This window comes from Bubalus kerabau, chromosome 11 (genome assembly GCF_029407905.1).
Source record: "Bubalus kerabau isolate K-KA32 ecotype Philippines breed swamp buffalo chromosome 11, PCC_UOA_SB_1v2, whole genome shotgun sequence".
Taxonomy (NCBI): Eukaryota; Metazoa; Chordata; class Mammalia; order Artiodactyla; family Bovidae; genus Bubalus; species Bubalus kerabau.
In genome coordinates this window covers 10,154,785-10,169,375 of record NC_073634.1, presented here as the reverse complement: position 1 = coordinate 10,169,375, position 14,591 = coordinate 10,154,785, and the positions used below count along the sequence as shown (strand labels likewise).

Below are 14,591 nucleotides of genomic sequence, written 5' to 3'. Positions count from 1 at the left end.
TCTTTAGAGAAAGAGGGAAAGAGAATGAAAAACTAGCAATTTCTGAACAAATGTCTCAGTGATTTGGTACTGCCTCTACTGGAACAATGAAATATACTCCCATTAGTGAACTGGACCCTGAAACAAAAAAGATAAACTAGTGGAATTAGAATGAGGTCTGTAGTTTAGTTAATAATATTGTTTAGTTCAGTTCAGTCGCTCAGTTGTGTCCGACTCTGCAATCCCATGAACCAGCACACCAGGCCTCCCTGTCCATCACCAACTCCTGGAGTCTACCTAAAGCCACATCCATTGAGTTGGTGATGCCATCCAACCATCTCATCCTCTGTTGTCCCCCTCTCCTCCCACCCTCAATCTTTCTCAGCATCAGGGTCTTTTCAAATGAGTTAGCTCTTCGCATCAGGTGGCCAAACTATTAAAGTTTCAGCTTCAACATCAGTCCTTCCAATTAACACCCAGGCCTGATCTCCTTTAGGATGGACTGGTTGGATATCTTTGAAGTCCAAGGGACTCTCAAGAGTCCTCTCCAACACCACAGGTCAAAAGCATATTGTATCAGTGCTAATTTCCTGTTCATGACTGTTGTATTATATGGTTATGTATGTATATTGTTAACAAGGATAAGATGAATAAAGGGTATATGTGAACAATAAAAAAAGAAAAAGAAAGAAATATAATCCTATTTCTGGTATTATTATTAGCATTATTAATATTCTCTGGGAAATAGAGTATGGGGATATTGTAAATGCTATCATCATTTCCTTTTCATCTCTCTCTTATATACACAAAGAGAGGGAGGAAATGGAGGAAGGGGAGAGAGAGAGAGGGAAAAAAAAAAAACCACTACCACAAAAATATCCCTGTTTGGGTCAAAACTTTCCACACAACTATTTCTTAATGCTTTTAGCCTAATTCCATGTATTCAGGAGTACCCATCCTAGGGGTGGGTAGTGGAGTGGGGAGCAGAATTACTCAGAGAATCATGTTCCTAGCATACCATCCAGCCCCACTGAAGTCCCTCATCAGAAGACAGCGGACTGATTAGAAAGGCATAAAGAGGGCTTCATTGGTGATCCAGTGGTTAAGAATGTGACTGACGATATGGACTCAACGTGTGTACTGAACGCCTAACCTGCAGCATCCTACGTGGATGTGGGAGCTCAGACAAGTCAGCTGAGCTGTGCAGACCCACAGCTTGTATGTTACACATTATGAGACCAGAATGCTGCACAGCCATCAGACCCTCCTTTGGGAATTTTGTCTCTTCTACTGTCTTCAGTTAAAATATTTTAAAAGCACTACCTTATATAATACCGTTCTATTGGCCAGTTGTTGATAGTAATTGTGTTCACAGGGTATCTGCAAAGATTTCTTAACTTCCACAGCTTTACTCATTACCAGTTTCTCAGTAAAACAGCTGTGTGTGCTTCTTGGGATGACATTTAATTTCCAGTCATGAGTATCATTTCTAGAAAATAAAGGTTTAGAGATATTTTATCATTAGGACAAAGACTTTTCAAATACCACTTTTCAGTAATGAATCCAATGAAAAAACGTTTCTTTATTTTTGTAGAAAGAGACTCATTCATGGATGCCCAAGTCCTGTTCTTCTACCCCAACTGTGAGTTATATAGTCTACCTTAGTATGGAAAGACCCAGCTGTAAACCCACTTCTGGAATCAACCCTGTTAAAAAGTCACATAACTTTCACAGGTTAATAAGAGATTCTGAATTTCTTTCCGACTCCTGGGAGTTCTATATGTAAAAACAAACCCCAGTGACCTCACTCTGTGCAAAACCACAGGAGTGCAATTAAGGTTTCACTGCGATGTCTCACTCTGCTCTCAAGGGCTCTGATGATAAATCAGGACTCACTCCAGAGGTGCTCGTGAAAGCATCTACTGTGTGCAGCAGTGCTCCATCACCATGCACCTGGCGCTGAGCTATTTTCTACAGGTCGGTCTCAAATCTCTATAAAAATCCACACATGGAACTTTCCTCATGGTCAAGTAGTTTAAAATTCGCATTGCAATGCAGGGGACATGGGTTCAACCCCTAGTCTGGGAAGATTCCACATGCCATGGGGCACCTAAGCCCCACATGCCACAACTACTGAAGCTCTCATGCCCTAGAGCCCATTCTCTGCAACAAGAGAAGCCAATGCAATGAGAAGCCTGTTCACTGCAACTAGAGGAAGTGCAGACCCAGTGCAACCAAAAATAAATTAATTTAAAAGAAAACCACACAAAAATCATGTATATATATATAATGTATATACATAAGTACAATCACATATATCATGTATACATAAGTACATACACAACATCACAGAGGTACCAGATTAACACTACGTCATCCATGTTCTCACTAACGGTTCATCACATAGACTATTTCTTGTCCCAGTTACTCCTTCCCCATCTCACCAAATAAAGTATAAAGAGAACTAAGTTCAGTAATAATCACTGACACGTTCAGTGAGTGGCCATCATTTCATAGAATTCAGGATTCTTGACTACAGGTATCCTGGAAGACTCTATCTAGGCTTAGTCCTGAGAAGGCTGTGCCAAGTCCATTGGATGCTCCACTCTCACTGCCCTGGGAGGTAGGTTTGTGATTGTCTGACACACACATCTTTCACCAGCACTGCCACGTGGCTCTCAATCAACTCCTGAAAACTGGACTAGGGTGTGTGTGTTCGTCACTCAGTCACACCTGACTCTTTGCAACCCCAGGGACTGTAGCCCACCAGGCTCTTCTGTCCATGGTGCTTCCCAGGCAAGAATACTAGAGTGGGTTGCCATAGCATTCTCCAGGGGATCTTCCCAACCCAGGGATCAAATCTGTGTCTCTTGTGTCTCCTGCACTGGCAAACGGATCCTTTACCACCGAGCCACCAAAGAATTATGGCCACCAGGACTAGAGAGTATCTAAACCAATTCCAGCCCATCTCCCCAGTCTGAGGTCATCACCCCGGAATCTGTTCTGCTTCACTTCATGCTTAGAAACATCATGAAGCCTGCACCACTTGATTCTTTTGACTGGTGACTTTGGGCAACAGGAGCAGCTGCATTAAAAAATGAATTTCATTGAAGCCTCACTTATCTTTGGCAAGGGTCACCTAAAAGTAAATCACACTGAGGCAATCCCCTTTCATTAACATTACTAAGAAAATAAACACAGGGCAGTATTTAATTCAGTTTTTCAACAATGACATATTACTTCACGTTGTAGGAAGAACAGGAAGAAGAAAACATATGGATAATCAGACTTCTCCAATTATTGTTTATTTGATTTGCCAAACCAAGTCCAAGAGTTCTGTGAAATATACTACCACAATGAAAAGGTGTACTTACCCCATTTGGAAGGAGTAAGATCCACTGTCATTCAACTCCACTGGCCAGAACTCCAAAACATAATCACGCAAAAGAATTCTGGGTGAACTGTGCAAGCTCAGGTCAACAAGTCCATGCGATTCATTTTTGTACCATTTTATGGTGGTTGTTTTTTTCCCATGCTCGGGTGAAGACGAGCAATATTTCAGATAGAAAGGTTCCCCTTCGACTGCGGTAATGTGAAGACGTGAGGTACAAGTTTCTTCTAAAGATTAGCAAGGTAAAAGGAAAAAAAGCCAGAATGACAAATGTAAGTTTTCTTCAGATGAAGAAGCTGGATTGGTAAGAACATCCTGAGAAAACTCGATGTCTCATTTCTGTGGGTTCCTATTTTAGGGTCAACCTTTCCAACACTAAGAAATGGGAGGTCAATCTCTCTAACAGTAAGGCACTTGCAGAAGGTAAATGAAGACAAAATTTCCAACAGCGTCTCCCAAACAGGAAGATACTGGAACTTAACCTACAGAAGCTGGAAGACAACTAAATGCATGTAGTCTCTTAAAAGAAAATGTTACACATGACAGTCACCAAGGTCACAGTGTTGCCACACTTACCCTGAAACATCCCACTTGAGGCATCACCATAGGGGAAAAAAAAGAAACCTAGAAACCTCAGAGTTTCCCCTCTAAATCATCAGAAGTCTCACCGGTCTTGTTTTCAACCAGTCTACCTAACCATTCCCCGGGCAAGGGAGAGGATGATTAAAAGTATGCTTATGTGTGTGTAAATCCATTACTTCTCTAGGTTATCATGTAGATAATCAATAATTGACTCATATAATTCCTACTGATGATTAATTCATATTGACTTACTCAAATCTGGGTCACTTCTCCTTTCTGAGATCTCTCTCTCCTTCCCTCTTTCTCAACTAATCCAGACACAATGGCTTTAGGGATTTATTGGATCCTTTGGGTCATCCTGAGTCACCTCTCCCCTCCTTCTTCACTTCCAATAGTTCAAAGTAGGCAGGAATGGACTTTTTCCCTATCCTGTCTTCTGGAAGCTCCCTTTGACTGCATTTTGAACATGAGAACCCATACATTGAACCAAGCAGTTCTCTGGGGGGATACAAAGTGTGTGCTTTCTCTATAGCCAGGGTTTATTTTTCAAAGCAACTGTCTGGTTTTAATTCAGTGTTGTTAACCACAAGGTAGAGAGGAAGTGGCTCCAATGGCAGAAGCATTCTTTGAAAACATGGCTGTCAAAACGACCTCGAAGCACAGCACCTAATGAACATCAATCTCGCTTCTGGTGGTTGTTACGAAACCTTTAACTTACAGCTCAGGACTTCAACTTGGAAGGTGTGATACATGTGTGAATGAGGGTGTTAGTTTTCATTGGCACCTAAAAGGATGGTAAGTCAGTAAGAGCTTGATATATGTTCCAGTTTGAGAGATATAACCTACATATGCGTGCTTGCTAAGTAGCTTCAGCCATGTCTGCCTCTTGTGACCCTATGAAATGTAGCCTGTCAGACTCCAGTGTCCCTGGGACTTCCCAGGCAAGAATTCTGGAGTGGGCAGCCATTCCCTCCTCCAGGGGATCTTCCCCACCCAGGGATCAAACCCAGGTCTTCCGCTTGGCAGGCAGATTCTTTACTGTTGAGCCACCAGGGAAACCCCAGGGAGCCATGATATAACCTCCCTTTGGGATGGAAATCACATGTGAAAAACTTTGTAAAAATCAGTGACAAGGATGGTTGTGATCTCTTTGGTTTCAAATAACATGAAGTCAATTTCAGACAAATGTATTTCAGAATAAAAGTTTTCACTTCCTGCTCTCTACATAAACTCACAGGGTTGAATCTTTCCTTTATCAGTAACCTCACATGAGTTTTTACTTGATTCCATTCCTATGAATCTCTCATTTTCTATGCCAGGGATACCAAAGGGTTGGTAATTTTCTAAAGTAAAATTTTAAAACACAATTTTTAATAGTTCAACATCTTTAGGAACCACCTCCACATAAATAAGTAAAACATTGATATTCCCTCTAGAACACCAATGAAGCAAGCTTGTGATTGATTATAATTACTCACCTGAGGTGCTTATAAACATAAGTACCCAAACTGTCAGGGGTATTTCTCTACAATGCATGTTTAGGATTCTGCTTCAAATGGCTTCTCTGGAAAACAGAATAAAACAGATTCAGCCAAGACTTTCAAACAAAAGCATACCTGTTTCATGAAGGAGGTTTTCAAAGTCTTCTGGCATACAGGCTAAAAAATTAGCTCAACAAATGTTTATATCCCTTCATACAGTCACCAGTGTTCCTTAGAGCTTTCAGCCATGCAGAATTAATAAAATTTCAAGGCAATTCAGGGGGAATACCTAAAAATGCAAATTTCTAAGACGGCCTGCTGTATTTTAGGTCTGGTCCACTAAATCTGACCTCGAAGGTCAAAGGTGAGGACAACAGAATTTCCAGAAAATCCACTACCCTGTGAATGAACAGTCTGCCTGTGTGGAAGTGTGAGTGTATGTGCACTGAAGCTTCTTTTTTTCCCTCCCACTACACCAAAATATTCATCACCATCTTCAATTGGGTTGAATTATTAAATATTGACCTTTTTCTTTTCAGAACTAAATTTTTCACAGATTAGGAGCTACATTTATCTTGCTCATCACTGTATGACTAAAGTCAATGCCTTCCATATAGTAAGCACTCATTAATACTTGTTAAAAAGGAAGAGGTGTGTCTATGCTCATATAACCGTAGAAAAACTCCCAAATTTCAAAGTTTTATACAATCCAGATGCCTAAGCTAAATGGACTCAATGAATTCAAATCTGTGTTGAATTTTGATACTAATCCAACCCATCTTTTGTTTGACTAATTATAATACAAATTGAGAGAGAATACAAAAATGGGTGCATTGGGGTTCATAGATCAAGACTGAATATCTCATAAACAAACTCATGTTCCTTATATAACGCATACCTGTAAAGGCAGTGAAACACGGTGGAAAGAGTTTGGAGTTTGGGACATACAAAACTGGGCTGGCATTCCTGCTTGAGTCTTCACAGGCTGTGCAACCTTGAGCAAGTCACTTAGAAGTCACAAGGCTTATTTGCTCTTTACCAAAATAGTGTTGATAAGAAGGCCTATCTCCAAAAAGTACTGAGCGATTAAATGAGCAAATCTTTATGCAGGATTCCTACATGTGTGGTAGTCTCTCTACCCCAAATAATTCTTTCACTAATCACCACTCAGTTCAGTTCAGTTCAGTTCAGTCACTCAGTTGCTCAGTCATGTCTTTGCGACCCCATGAACCACAGCACGCCAGGCCTCCCTGTCCATCACCAACTCCCGGAGTCCACCCAAACCCATGTCCATGGAGTCGGTGATGCCACCCAACCATCTCATCCTCTGTCACCCCCTTCTCCTTCCACCTTCAATCTTTCCCAGCATCAGAGTCTTTTCAAATGAGTCAGTTCTTCACATCAGGTGGCCAAAGTATTGGAGTTTCAGCTTCAGCATCAGTCCTTCCAATGAATATTCAGGACTGACTTCCTTTAGGATGGACTGGTTGGATCTCCTTGCAGTCCAAGGGACTCTCAAGAGTCTTCTCCAACACCACAGTTCAAAAGCATCAATTCTTCGGCGCTCAGCTTTCTTTATAGTCCAACTCTCACATCCATAGGTGACCACTGGAAAAACCATAGTCTTGACTAGACGGACCTTTGCTGGCAAAGTAATGTCTCTGCTTTTTAATATGCTGTCTTGGTTGGTCATAACTTTTTTTCTAAGGATTAAGCATCTTTTAATTTCATGGCTACAGTCACCATCTGCAGTGATTTTGGAGCCCCCAAAAATAAAGTCTGTCACTGTTTCCCCAACTATTTGCCATGAAATGATGGGACTAAATGCCATGATCTTAGTTTTCTGAATGTTGAGTTTTAAGCCAACTTTTTCACTCTCCTCTTTCACTTTCATTAAGAGGCTCTTAGAATACTGTTAATGCCCGAATCCTCAATGAAGTTTAATGGCTAACCTGCCAAACCACTCACATTAAGCCTTAGGAATAACATCACCAGGCCTTTGATGTAATTTCTGAGACAGAATACTCAATAATGTAAAGACAAAGGAATATAGTATGAGTGGAAAGTACCAACTGATCATAACCAAATTAGAATACATCTATGGTTTGAAATCAATCCCTCGACCACACACAATAAAATTGTGTCTACAATTTTATTATTAACACTATCCTCTTATCTCAGGTAGAATGAAAAGCTTCATTTCCTCTGGTTGAGGTCAACACAGCCTTGTAAAGGACACTGCTGGGGGTTTTTTTGTTTGTTTTATTTTTAAAATTTTCAAGGTCTGCTAAGAGATGAAGTTATTACTAGATTATTCAGCATTCTGATGATTTAACTCTGAGTTTCAATATGCAACATGTGAAGATCCCAGTATACAGATTAGCTGGTATTTGCACTGCTCTCTGTATGTGTATATATAAAATTTTTAATGTACTCATTATGGATTTAAAACATTAAGATATTAAATTATGAAAGTCATTTTCAAAAGAAAAGCTATTCTGATAAATGTCATAGACATCCTGCTACTTATCAATAAGATATATTTAGGAGGATATAAGTATTGCATTTCTTACATGGAAGAAGTTTGGTGGGTATTTTTAGTGTTATGTTTGATGTTGATACCATTTTTTTTTTTTTGCCTTTTCATAATTCTTAAATTTTTCTTTTTATTTCTTTCTTTGAAAAAAATTTTCTGATTTATAAAGTAATATATTCCAATTATGGAACATTTATAAAATAAAGATTGAAAAGAAGAAGATAATTTCAATGTGCATCATACTTTAGCATTGGTTCATACTTCTTTCTGTATATTTTCAAATAATTAAGATTTAAAATCATCTCATATCCTGCAGTTACTACTTAATGAAATATCCTTTTCCTGTGTCAAAAAATATTCTTTGTTATGAATTTAACTACCACATGATATTCCTTCTTATGGATATTTTATAATTTACAAGATATATTTTACTATAAAATGACTTTATTATTTTACTATAAAGTGACCTATGGCAGCATAGATCAGTTTTGGGGGTACAGCCTCTGGTACCAGACTGGCTGGATTTGAATCCTCATTCTACCCTTTTAAAACAAATAATTTTTATTGGAGTATAGTTCCTTCCCCTGGAGTGAGAAACGGCAACCCACTCCGGTATTCTAGCCTGGAAAATTCCGTGGACTGAAGAGCCTGGCAGGCTACAGTCCATAGGGTCACAGAGAGTGGGACCTGACTGAAGCGACGGGACGCACACATAGCTGCTTTACAATGTGTCAGTTTCCACTGTACAGCAAAGGGAAGCAGCTATACGTATACATATATCCCCTGTTTGTTTGGTTTTTTAATTTCCTCCCATTTAGGTCATGACAGAGCACTGAGTAGAGTTCCCTGTGGTCTAGAGCAGGTTCTCATTAGTTATCTATTTTTATACAGACAGTCGTACAGAGCGAAGTCAGTCAGAAAGAGAAAAACAAATGTCATATATGAATCCTTATATGTGGATCCTGAAAAAAACTGGTACAGATGATCTTATTTACAAAGCAGAAAGAGACAGACGTGGAGAACAAACATATGGATACCAACAGGCAAAAAGGGTGTGTGGGATGAATCAGGAGATTGGGATTGACCCATATACACTATCGATAGTATGTATAAAATAGATAACTCATTCTACTCTTTAGCAGCTGAATAACATTGGGCTGGTCACTTACCATCTCTGTTCCCCAATCACTTTATCCATAAAAGGGAATAACAATACTACCTCCCAGAAATGTTGTGAAGGTTACATGAGCTACTGCTGCAAAGTGTCTGGTGAGTGATAAATATCACTGAGCTATTATAACTGGTTGGCCAAAAAGTTCATTCAGGTTTTCCTGTAACAGTGTATGGCAAACTAGAAGGAACTTTTTGGCCAACCAAATATTTTTCAATATTTCTTGTTTTTTTCTTGATGCTACTATATGGCAGTATAGCTATGAGTCAAAGAATATATTCTAAATATGATAAATGCATACCACCAAACTGTACCCAGAAATGTAATAATTCATACCTCTCACCAGCACAAGACCTGGGCCTTCTTGGTGGTTCAGTGATAAAGAATCTGCCTGCAATGCAGGAGACCTAGATTCGATCCCTTGGTCAGGAAGATCCCCTGGAGAAGGGAATGGCAACCCACTCCAGTATTCTTGCCTGGAAAAACAGATGAGCCTGGTGGGCTACAGTCCACGGGGTCACAAATGAGTCAGACATGACTGAGCGGCTAACACACCAGCACAAAACAATATTCCTCTACTACACCCACATTAGCATTGAGTTCTCCCCTTCTTTAAATCTGATTGGGTATTTAAATTGGTAAAATAGTGGCTTTTACCACTCATGGCTTATTACCTCTCTATGGCTTTTACTTCATGGCTTATTAACCTGCATTTCTATTGACATAAATGAGGCAAAATACCAATTATATATTTCCAACTATTTTATATCCATGTCTTCATGCTTTTTTATCCAGTTCTTAAATTTTTAAGAAATTTGTTACAAAATTTCAATTTATTGCATAGTTTTCCTTTTCAATCCCCATTTTGATGTCTTAATGTATGGACAATTTTATATTTATGCATTCAAGTCTATCATTCTTTTGCTTTGTAATTTTTGATTTTTTTTTTTTTTTTTTTTGGTTGAGCTATGTGGCACGTGGGATCTTATCAATAGTTCCCTGGCCAGGGATCAAACCAGTGCTCCCTCCCAGCCCATCCAAGGCCCTTGCATTGGAAAATGGGGTTCCAGATCCTAGGGCAAAAGCACCAAAATGGTGTGGTGTATCAATAATACACTGAGCTCAGGTACCTGCATCTGAAGGCACAGCCCAGGCATCTATTTGATAACTGCTGTACAGCCGCTGGGGTTCTAAAACCCTGGGAGGCACCTCAGATAAAGGCAAAGGTTTTGAAATTAGGAAAATGTAGGAGTGAATCTGGGAATCTGTTACTTAGTAGCTGGATGCCCTTGGGTAAACTACCAAACCTCGCTGCACTCGGGCCCCCTCCTTTTAAGAAGCATGCTTTACTTCTGTTTACAATAGCCAGGACTTGGAAACAACCTAAACCCGTCCAGTGACAGATGAACGGATAAAGAAGATGTGGTGCTACACGGAACACTGAAGCGAAGTGAAGTCACTCTGTCGTGTCCGACTACTTGCGACCCCATGGACTGTCGCCTACCAGGCTCCTCTGTCCATGGGATTTTCCAAGCAAGAGTACTGGAGTGGGTTACATGGAATAGTACTCAGCCACTAAAAGGAACGAAATAGGGTTATTTGTAGAGACGTGGATGGACCTAGAGTCTGTCATATAGAATGAAGTAAGTCAGGAAGAGAAAAGCAAGTATCATATTAACGTATATATGTGGAATCTTGAAAAACGGTTCTGAGGAACCTGTTTCCAAGGCAGGACTACAGACATAGACATAGAGAACTGGCATGTGGACACAGAGGGAGGGAAAGGGAGGATGGGACGAATTGAGATTAGGGTTGACATACATATATGTTATCATGTATTAAATAGATACCTAGTAGGAACCTGCTGTACAGCACAGGGAGCTCAGCTCAGGGCTCTGTGATGACCTAGAGGGGGAAGGGGCAGAGAGGCTCAAGAGGGAGGGGATATATGTATACATACAGCTGATTCACTTTATTGTACAGCAGAACCAACACAACATCCTAAAGCAATTACACCCACCCCGCCAAAAAAAAAAAAAAAAGAATAGGAAGCATACTTCATTTGGCCTGTAGGAGGCTAAATCGAAAACGAAGCATCTAAAAGTTTTCCACACAGTGTCAGACACAAGTAACTGCTTGATAAACGAAAACTCTCACTTCCTTTCCCTGTTCTCACCTTTCTAGAAAAAAAAAATTGGGACGGTTTTAGACTCTAAAATTATACTATCAGGGAAAGTTGATGATGGTGATTCACCAATTATTCATGTAAGTATGCACATATACTTCATATTTAAAATTATACGCATAACATATATAATGGGGTTCCCTGACGGCTCAGCGGTTAAGAATCCACCTGCAATCCAGGAGACACATAAAGGCGACTCTGTTCGATCTGTTCTTGCCTGGAGAAAATTCCATGGACAGAGGAGCCTGGTGGGGCTACAGTCCATAGGGTCGCAGTCAGACACGACTGAGCGACTAACACTTTCATAATCGTCATATTTAACTGATCTTTCAGAAACGCTGCCCCAGAGGCTGGCCGCCCTCTTGGCAGCAGAGGACAGTGGAAGAAGGTGAAGGTGAAAAAAACAGGTCTTTCTTACCTTCAGAAGGGGTCCCGAGGCTAGGGCGGGGGCTTCCTCCACACGGTTCGGTTGGCGGAGGCAGGCGAGAAACAATACCTGCTGCCTTTCTCCCACCGTGAAAGAAGAAAGGAACCGCAAGTACAATTAAACAGAGAAGGCTGAAAAAGAAAAGAAAAAGAAAAAAAAGGAACGGAAAGTATGAAGACAGAGAAAGAGTCTGGCAGAACTCAGCTGCGAGTGGGGTGCTCTCTGCTCCTGTGCCGGGGAACGAGTCCTGGGTCTGGGACGCTCCCCGTCCGGGTTTGCTCAGGTCAGGATTCTTCGAGTCTGGCTTCTCCTCCGTGGGGGCGCTCCGGGTCCGGGGTTCTCCCAGTCTGGGGATGCTCCTCGGATGGGGGCGCTGAGTCCCGGGTGTCCCAGGTTCGGCGCGTTCTGGGTCCTGGGTGTCCTGGTCCGCGGCGCACTGGGAGCGGAGTGCGCGCTCCTCGCCGCGCTCGGGGTACAGGCTCCTGTCGCGGGGCGCCCCGCCCTTGGGTTCCGGGGAGCGGCTCGCTGGAGCCGGGAGCCGAGGGGGCTGAGGAGGCTGCGGCGAGGGGCGGCGCGCCTAGGTCCCCGAAGCTGGCTAGCGGCCCCCGGGGCCAGGAGGGGGCGCGCCGGGGCAGCTGCTACGCACCCTGGGCGCAGCGGGCAGCTTGCACCACAGCCCCGGAGTCAGTCTTTGGATTGAGAGCATTTGCGCTTTAAGGGAAGGGGCTGGGCCGGCAGGCGACCCCATGGAGGCAGAGCAGTCCTAACCCGGGGGGCCCGGCTTCCCCGAGGCTAACCAAAGGTGCGGAGGACTTGGTGTTTCAAGCCCTGGGGTCCTGGCTGGGTCCTAAGGCTTTCTGCTAAGCCTGATGGATGGGCGTTCCCTCTTGGGAAGTAAAAGAGAAGCACAGAGGTGTTACAGTGAAATTTTAAAAGGGTTAGAAGAAAAGGAGGCTAAAGGAGGTGTGTTTGTAAGTTTTTATGGTGTGGTGAAAGAAATGGAACATTTCCTGCCATATCAATAAATAAGGATGTCACAGACATCCACGATTTCAGACCTCCAATGTGAGCCCTAAGGTCACTCTGGAAGGAAAGAATACCTGCCATCTAGCTGTCAGCAGAATGTAGCCGCTCCCTAAGGTGAAGCTTGAGGCACTTCAGGACGTGCAAACACAGGATATGACCCCCAGACAGATGAGATGCACATCAAAGGAATGATTTCAGTGAGCCCAGACTCTTGCATCTTCCCACACATAGAAAAGAGCTAAATTCCTTAACCTGAAGCATCTGGTTTCTTTAATTAACAGTAATCGTTTGATTTCCCAACTACCTGCCCTTGGTTGCAAAACTCCTAAATAGTCTAGCTCCTCCCATCACTTCCTCACAGCAGTTTCTCAGAACTATCTGAAACGCTATCTCTGGGGTGCAGTCCTTATTTTGCCCCCAATACAACTTTAACTCTCAACTCCCACATTGTGCATTTTTTAAAAAATCAGCAGATGGAACTCAGGATGTATTTTTAGACTGGCCTGTGATTGTATCTTTCAAACAAAAATGAGAAATGAAACCCATGGCAGACAGGTAAAGGGCTTAAAGACAGTGATTTTCATTCTTTTTATCCAATCAAAGTCATTAATCTAATAAAAGAGAAAAACCATAGGATTTCTCAATAACTGCAATTAAAAAGCAACTGGCAATATTCAATACTGTTTCTTGATTAATAACAGTAGAGAAATTAGGAACAGAAGGGACCATTCTTACGCTGATGAAGAACACCTATAAGAAAGCTACATGTAACTACATAATTAATGGTGAAACGCTTGGCGTTTTCCTAAGATGGGGAACAAGATAAAGATGTCAGCTCTCATCTAGGACAATCATTTTGTAATTAGTAAAGGAATAAAAATAAAAGGCATAAAGATTGGGAAGGAAGAAATAAAACTACTGGTTTCGGCAGAGGACATAATTTTATGTTGATCGCCCTTTGAAATCTACAAGAAAAGCCTGTTGGAAAAAATTAATGAATTTATCAAGATCACAAAACACAAGGTGAATATATAGAAATTGACTGTGTAGTGGGAATCCCTAATAATGTACTTTCACAGCTTTGAGAAATTTCACAGAAATAGCACCTGGAAAAATAGCATATATTAAGAAACTATGGTAATGATTATCTTTTATGTTTTCCTTAAGAATAATCTCCTTGTTACAACCCCAAGGCCAGACCCAGAAGGGAGTATGACTGGGATCATAAAAGCATGGCTCTTGGAATGCTAGTCAGTGTCAGGCACTAACACTGCCTACATACTTGCTAATTGTTCCCAAGACTAGCCCAGAAGGGAAAGGCTTGGGGTAAACACAAGGAGATCTGGATTTTGTCAGTGTAGTCCATGACATTTAGGAGTACGTTATTAATACAGCATGTGTCTTGAGAAAGATTAAGATCTGAGAAAATCTTGTAGTCTGCAATTAGGAATAAAAGCTGGACTCAGAGTGGACTCTGCACCTCAGTCCAATAGAGGCTGCAGATCTGCTGACCCATTGCACCAGATTTCATGTTCTGTCTTCATTCTCATCACTTGCTACCAGACCATCAGTGCAACAGATTGCAATTCTATATACTAAAAATGGAAATTTGGAAAATGAACTTTGCTAGAAAGATACCACTTACAAAAACATAAAAAAATCAAATACCAAAGGATATTTTTTTTCAAAGATATACAAGATATCTACTATGAAATCTACAAAATACTGCTAGGAGACAGGAAATACCTCAGTGAATGGGGGGCTAGACCATGTCTATGAATGGGACACTCATTGTTAAAATATCTACTCTCCA

At 41.3% G+C, this 14,591-nt stretch overlaps 1 protein-coding gene across 1 annotated transcript in view; it reads right to left on the bottom strand.

Moving 5' to 3' along the window:
* The window catches only part of IL18R1 (interleukin 18 receptor 1), a 38,740-nt gene extending 24,965 nt beyond the window's left edge, over window positions 1-13,775 (bottom strand). Inside the window, exons 1-4 of the mRNA XM_055539526.1 lie at window positions 11,744-13,775; window positions 5,431-5,516; window positions 3,354-3,597; window positions 1,303-1,468 (exon numbers count right to left, since the gene is read on the bottom strand). Of these exons, the coding sequence (XP_055395501.1) occupies window positions 1,303-1,468; window positions 3,354-3,597; window positions 5,431-5,488 (468 nt within the window). The 5' untranslated portion in view covers window positions 5,489-5,516; window positions 11,744-13,775. The remainder of the gene's footprint in view (window positions 1-1,302; window positions 1,469-3,353; window positions 3,598-5,430; window positions 5,517-11,743) is intronic.
* Between the last annotated feature and the right edge of the window lie 816 nt (window positions 13,776-14,591).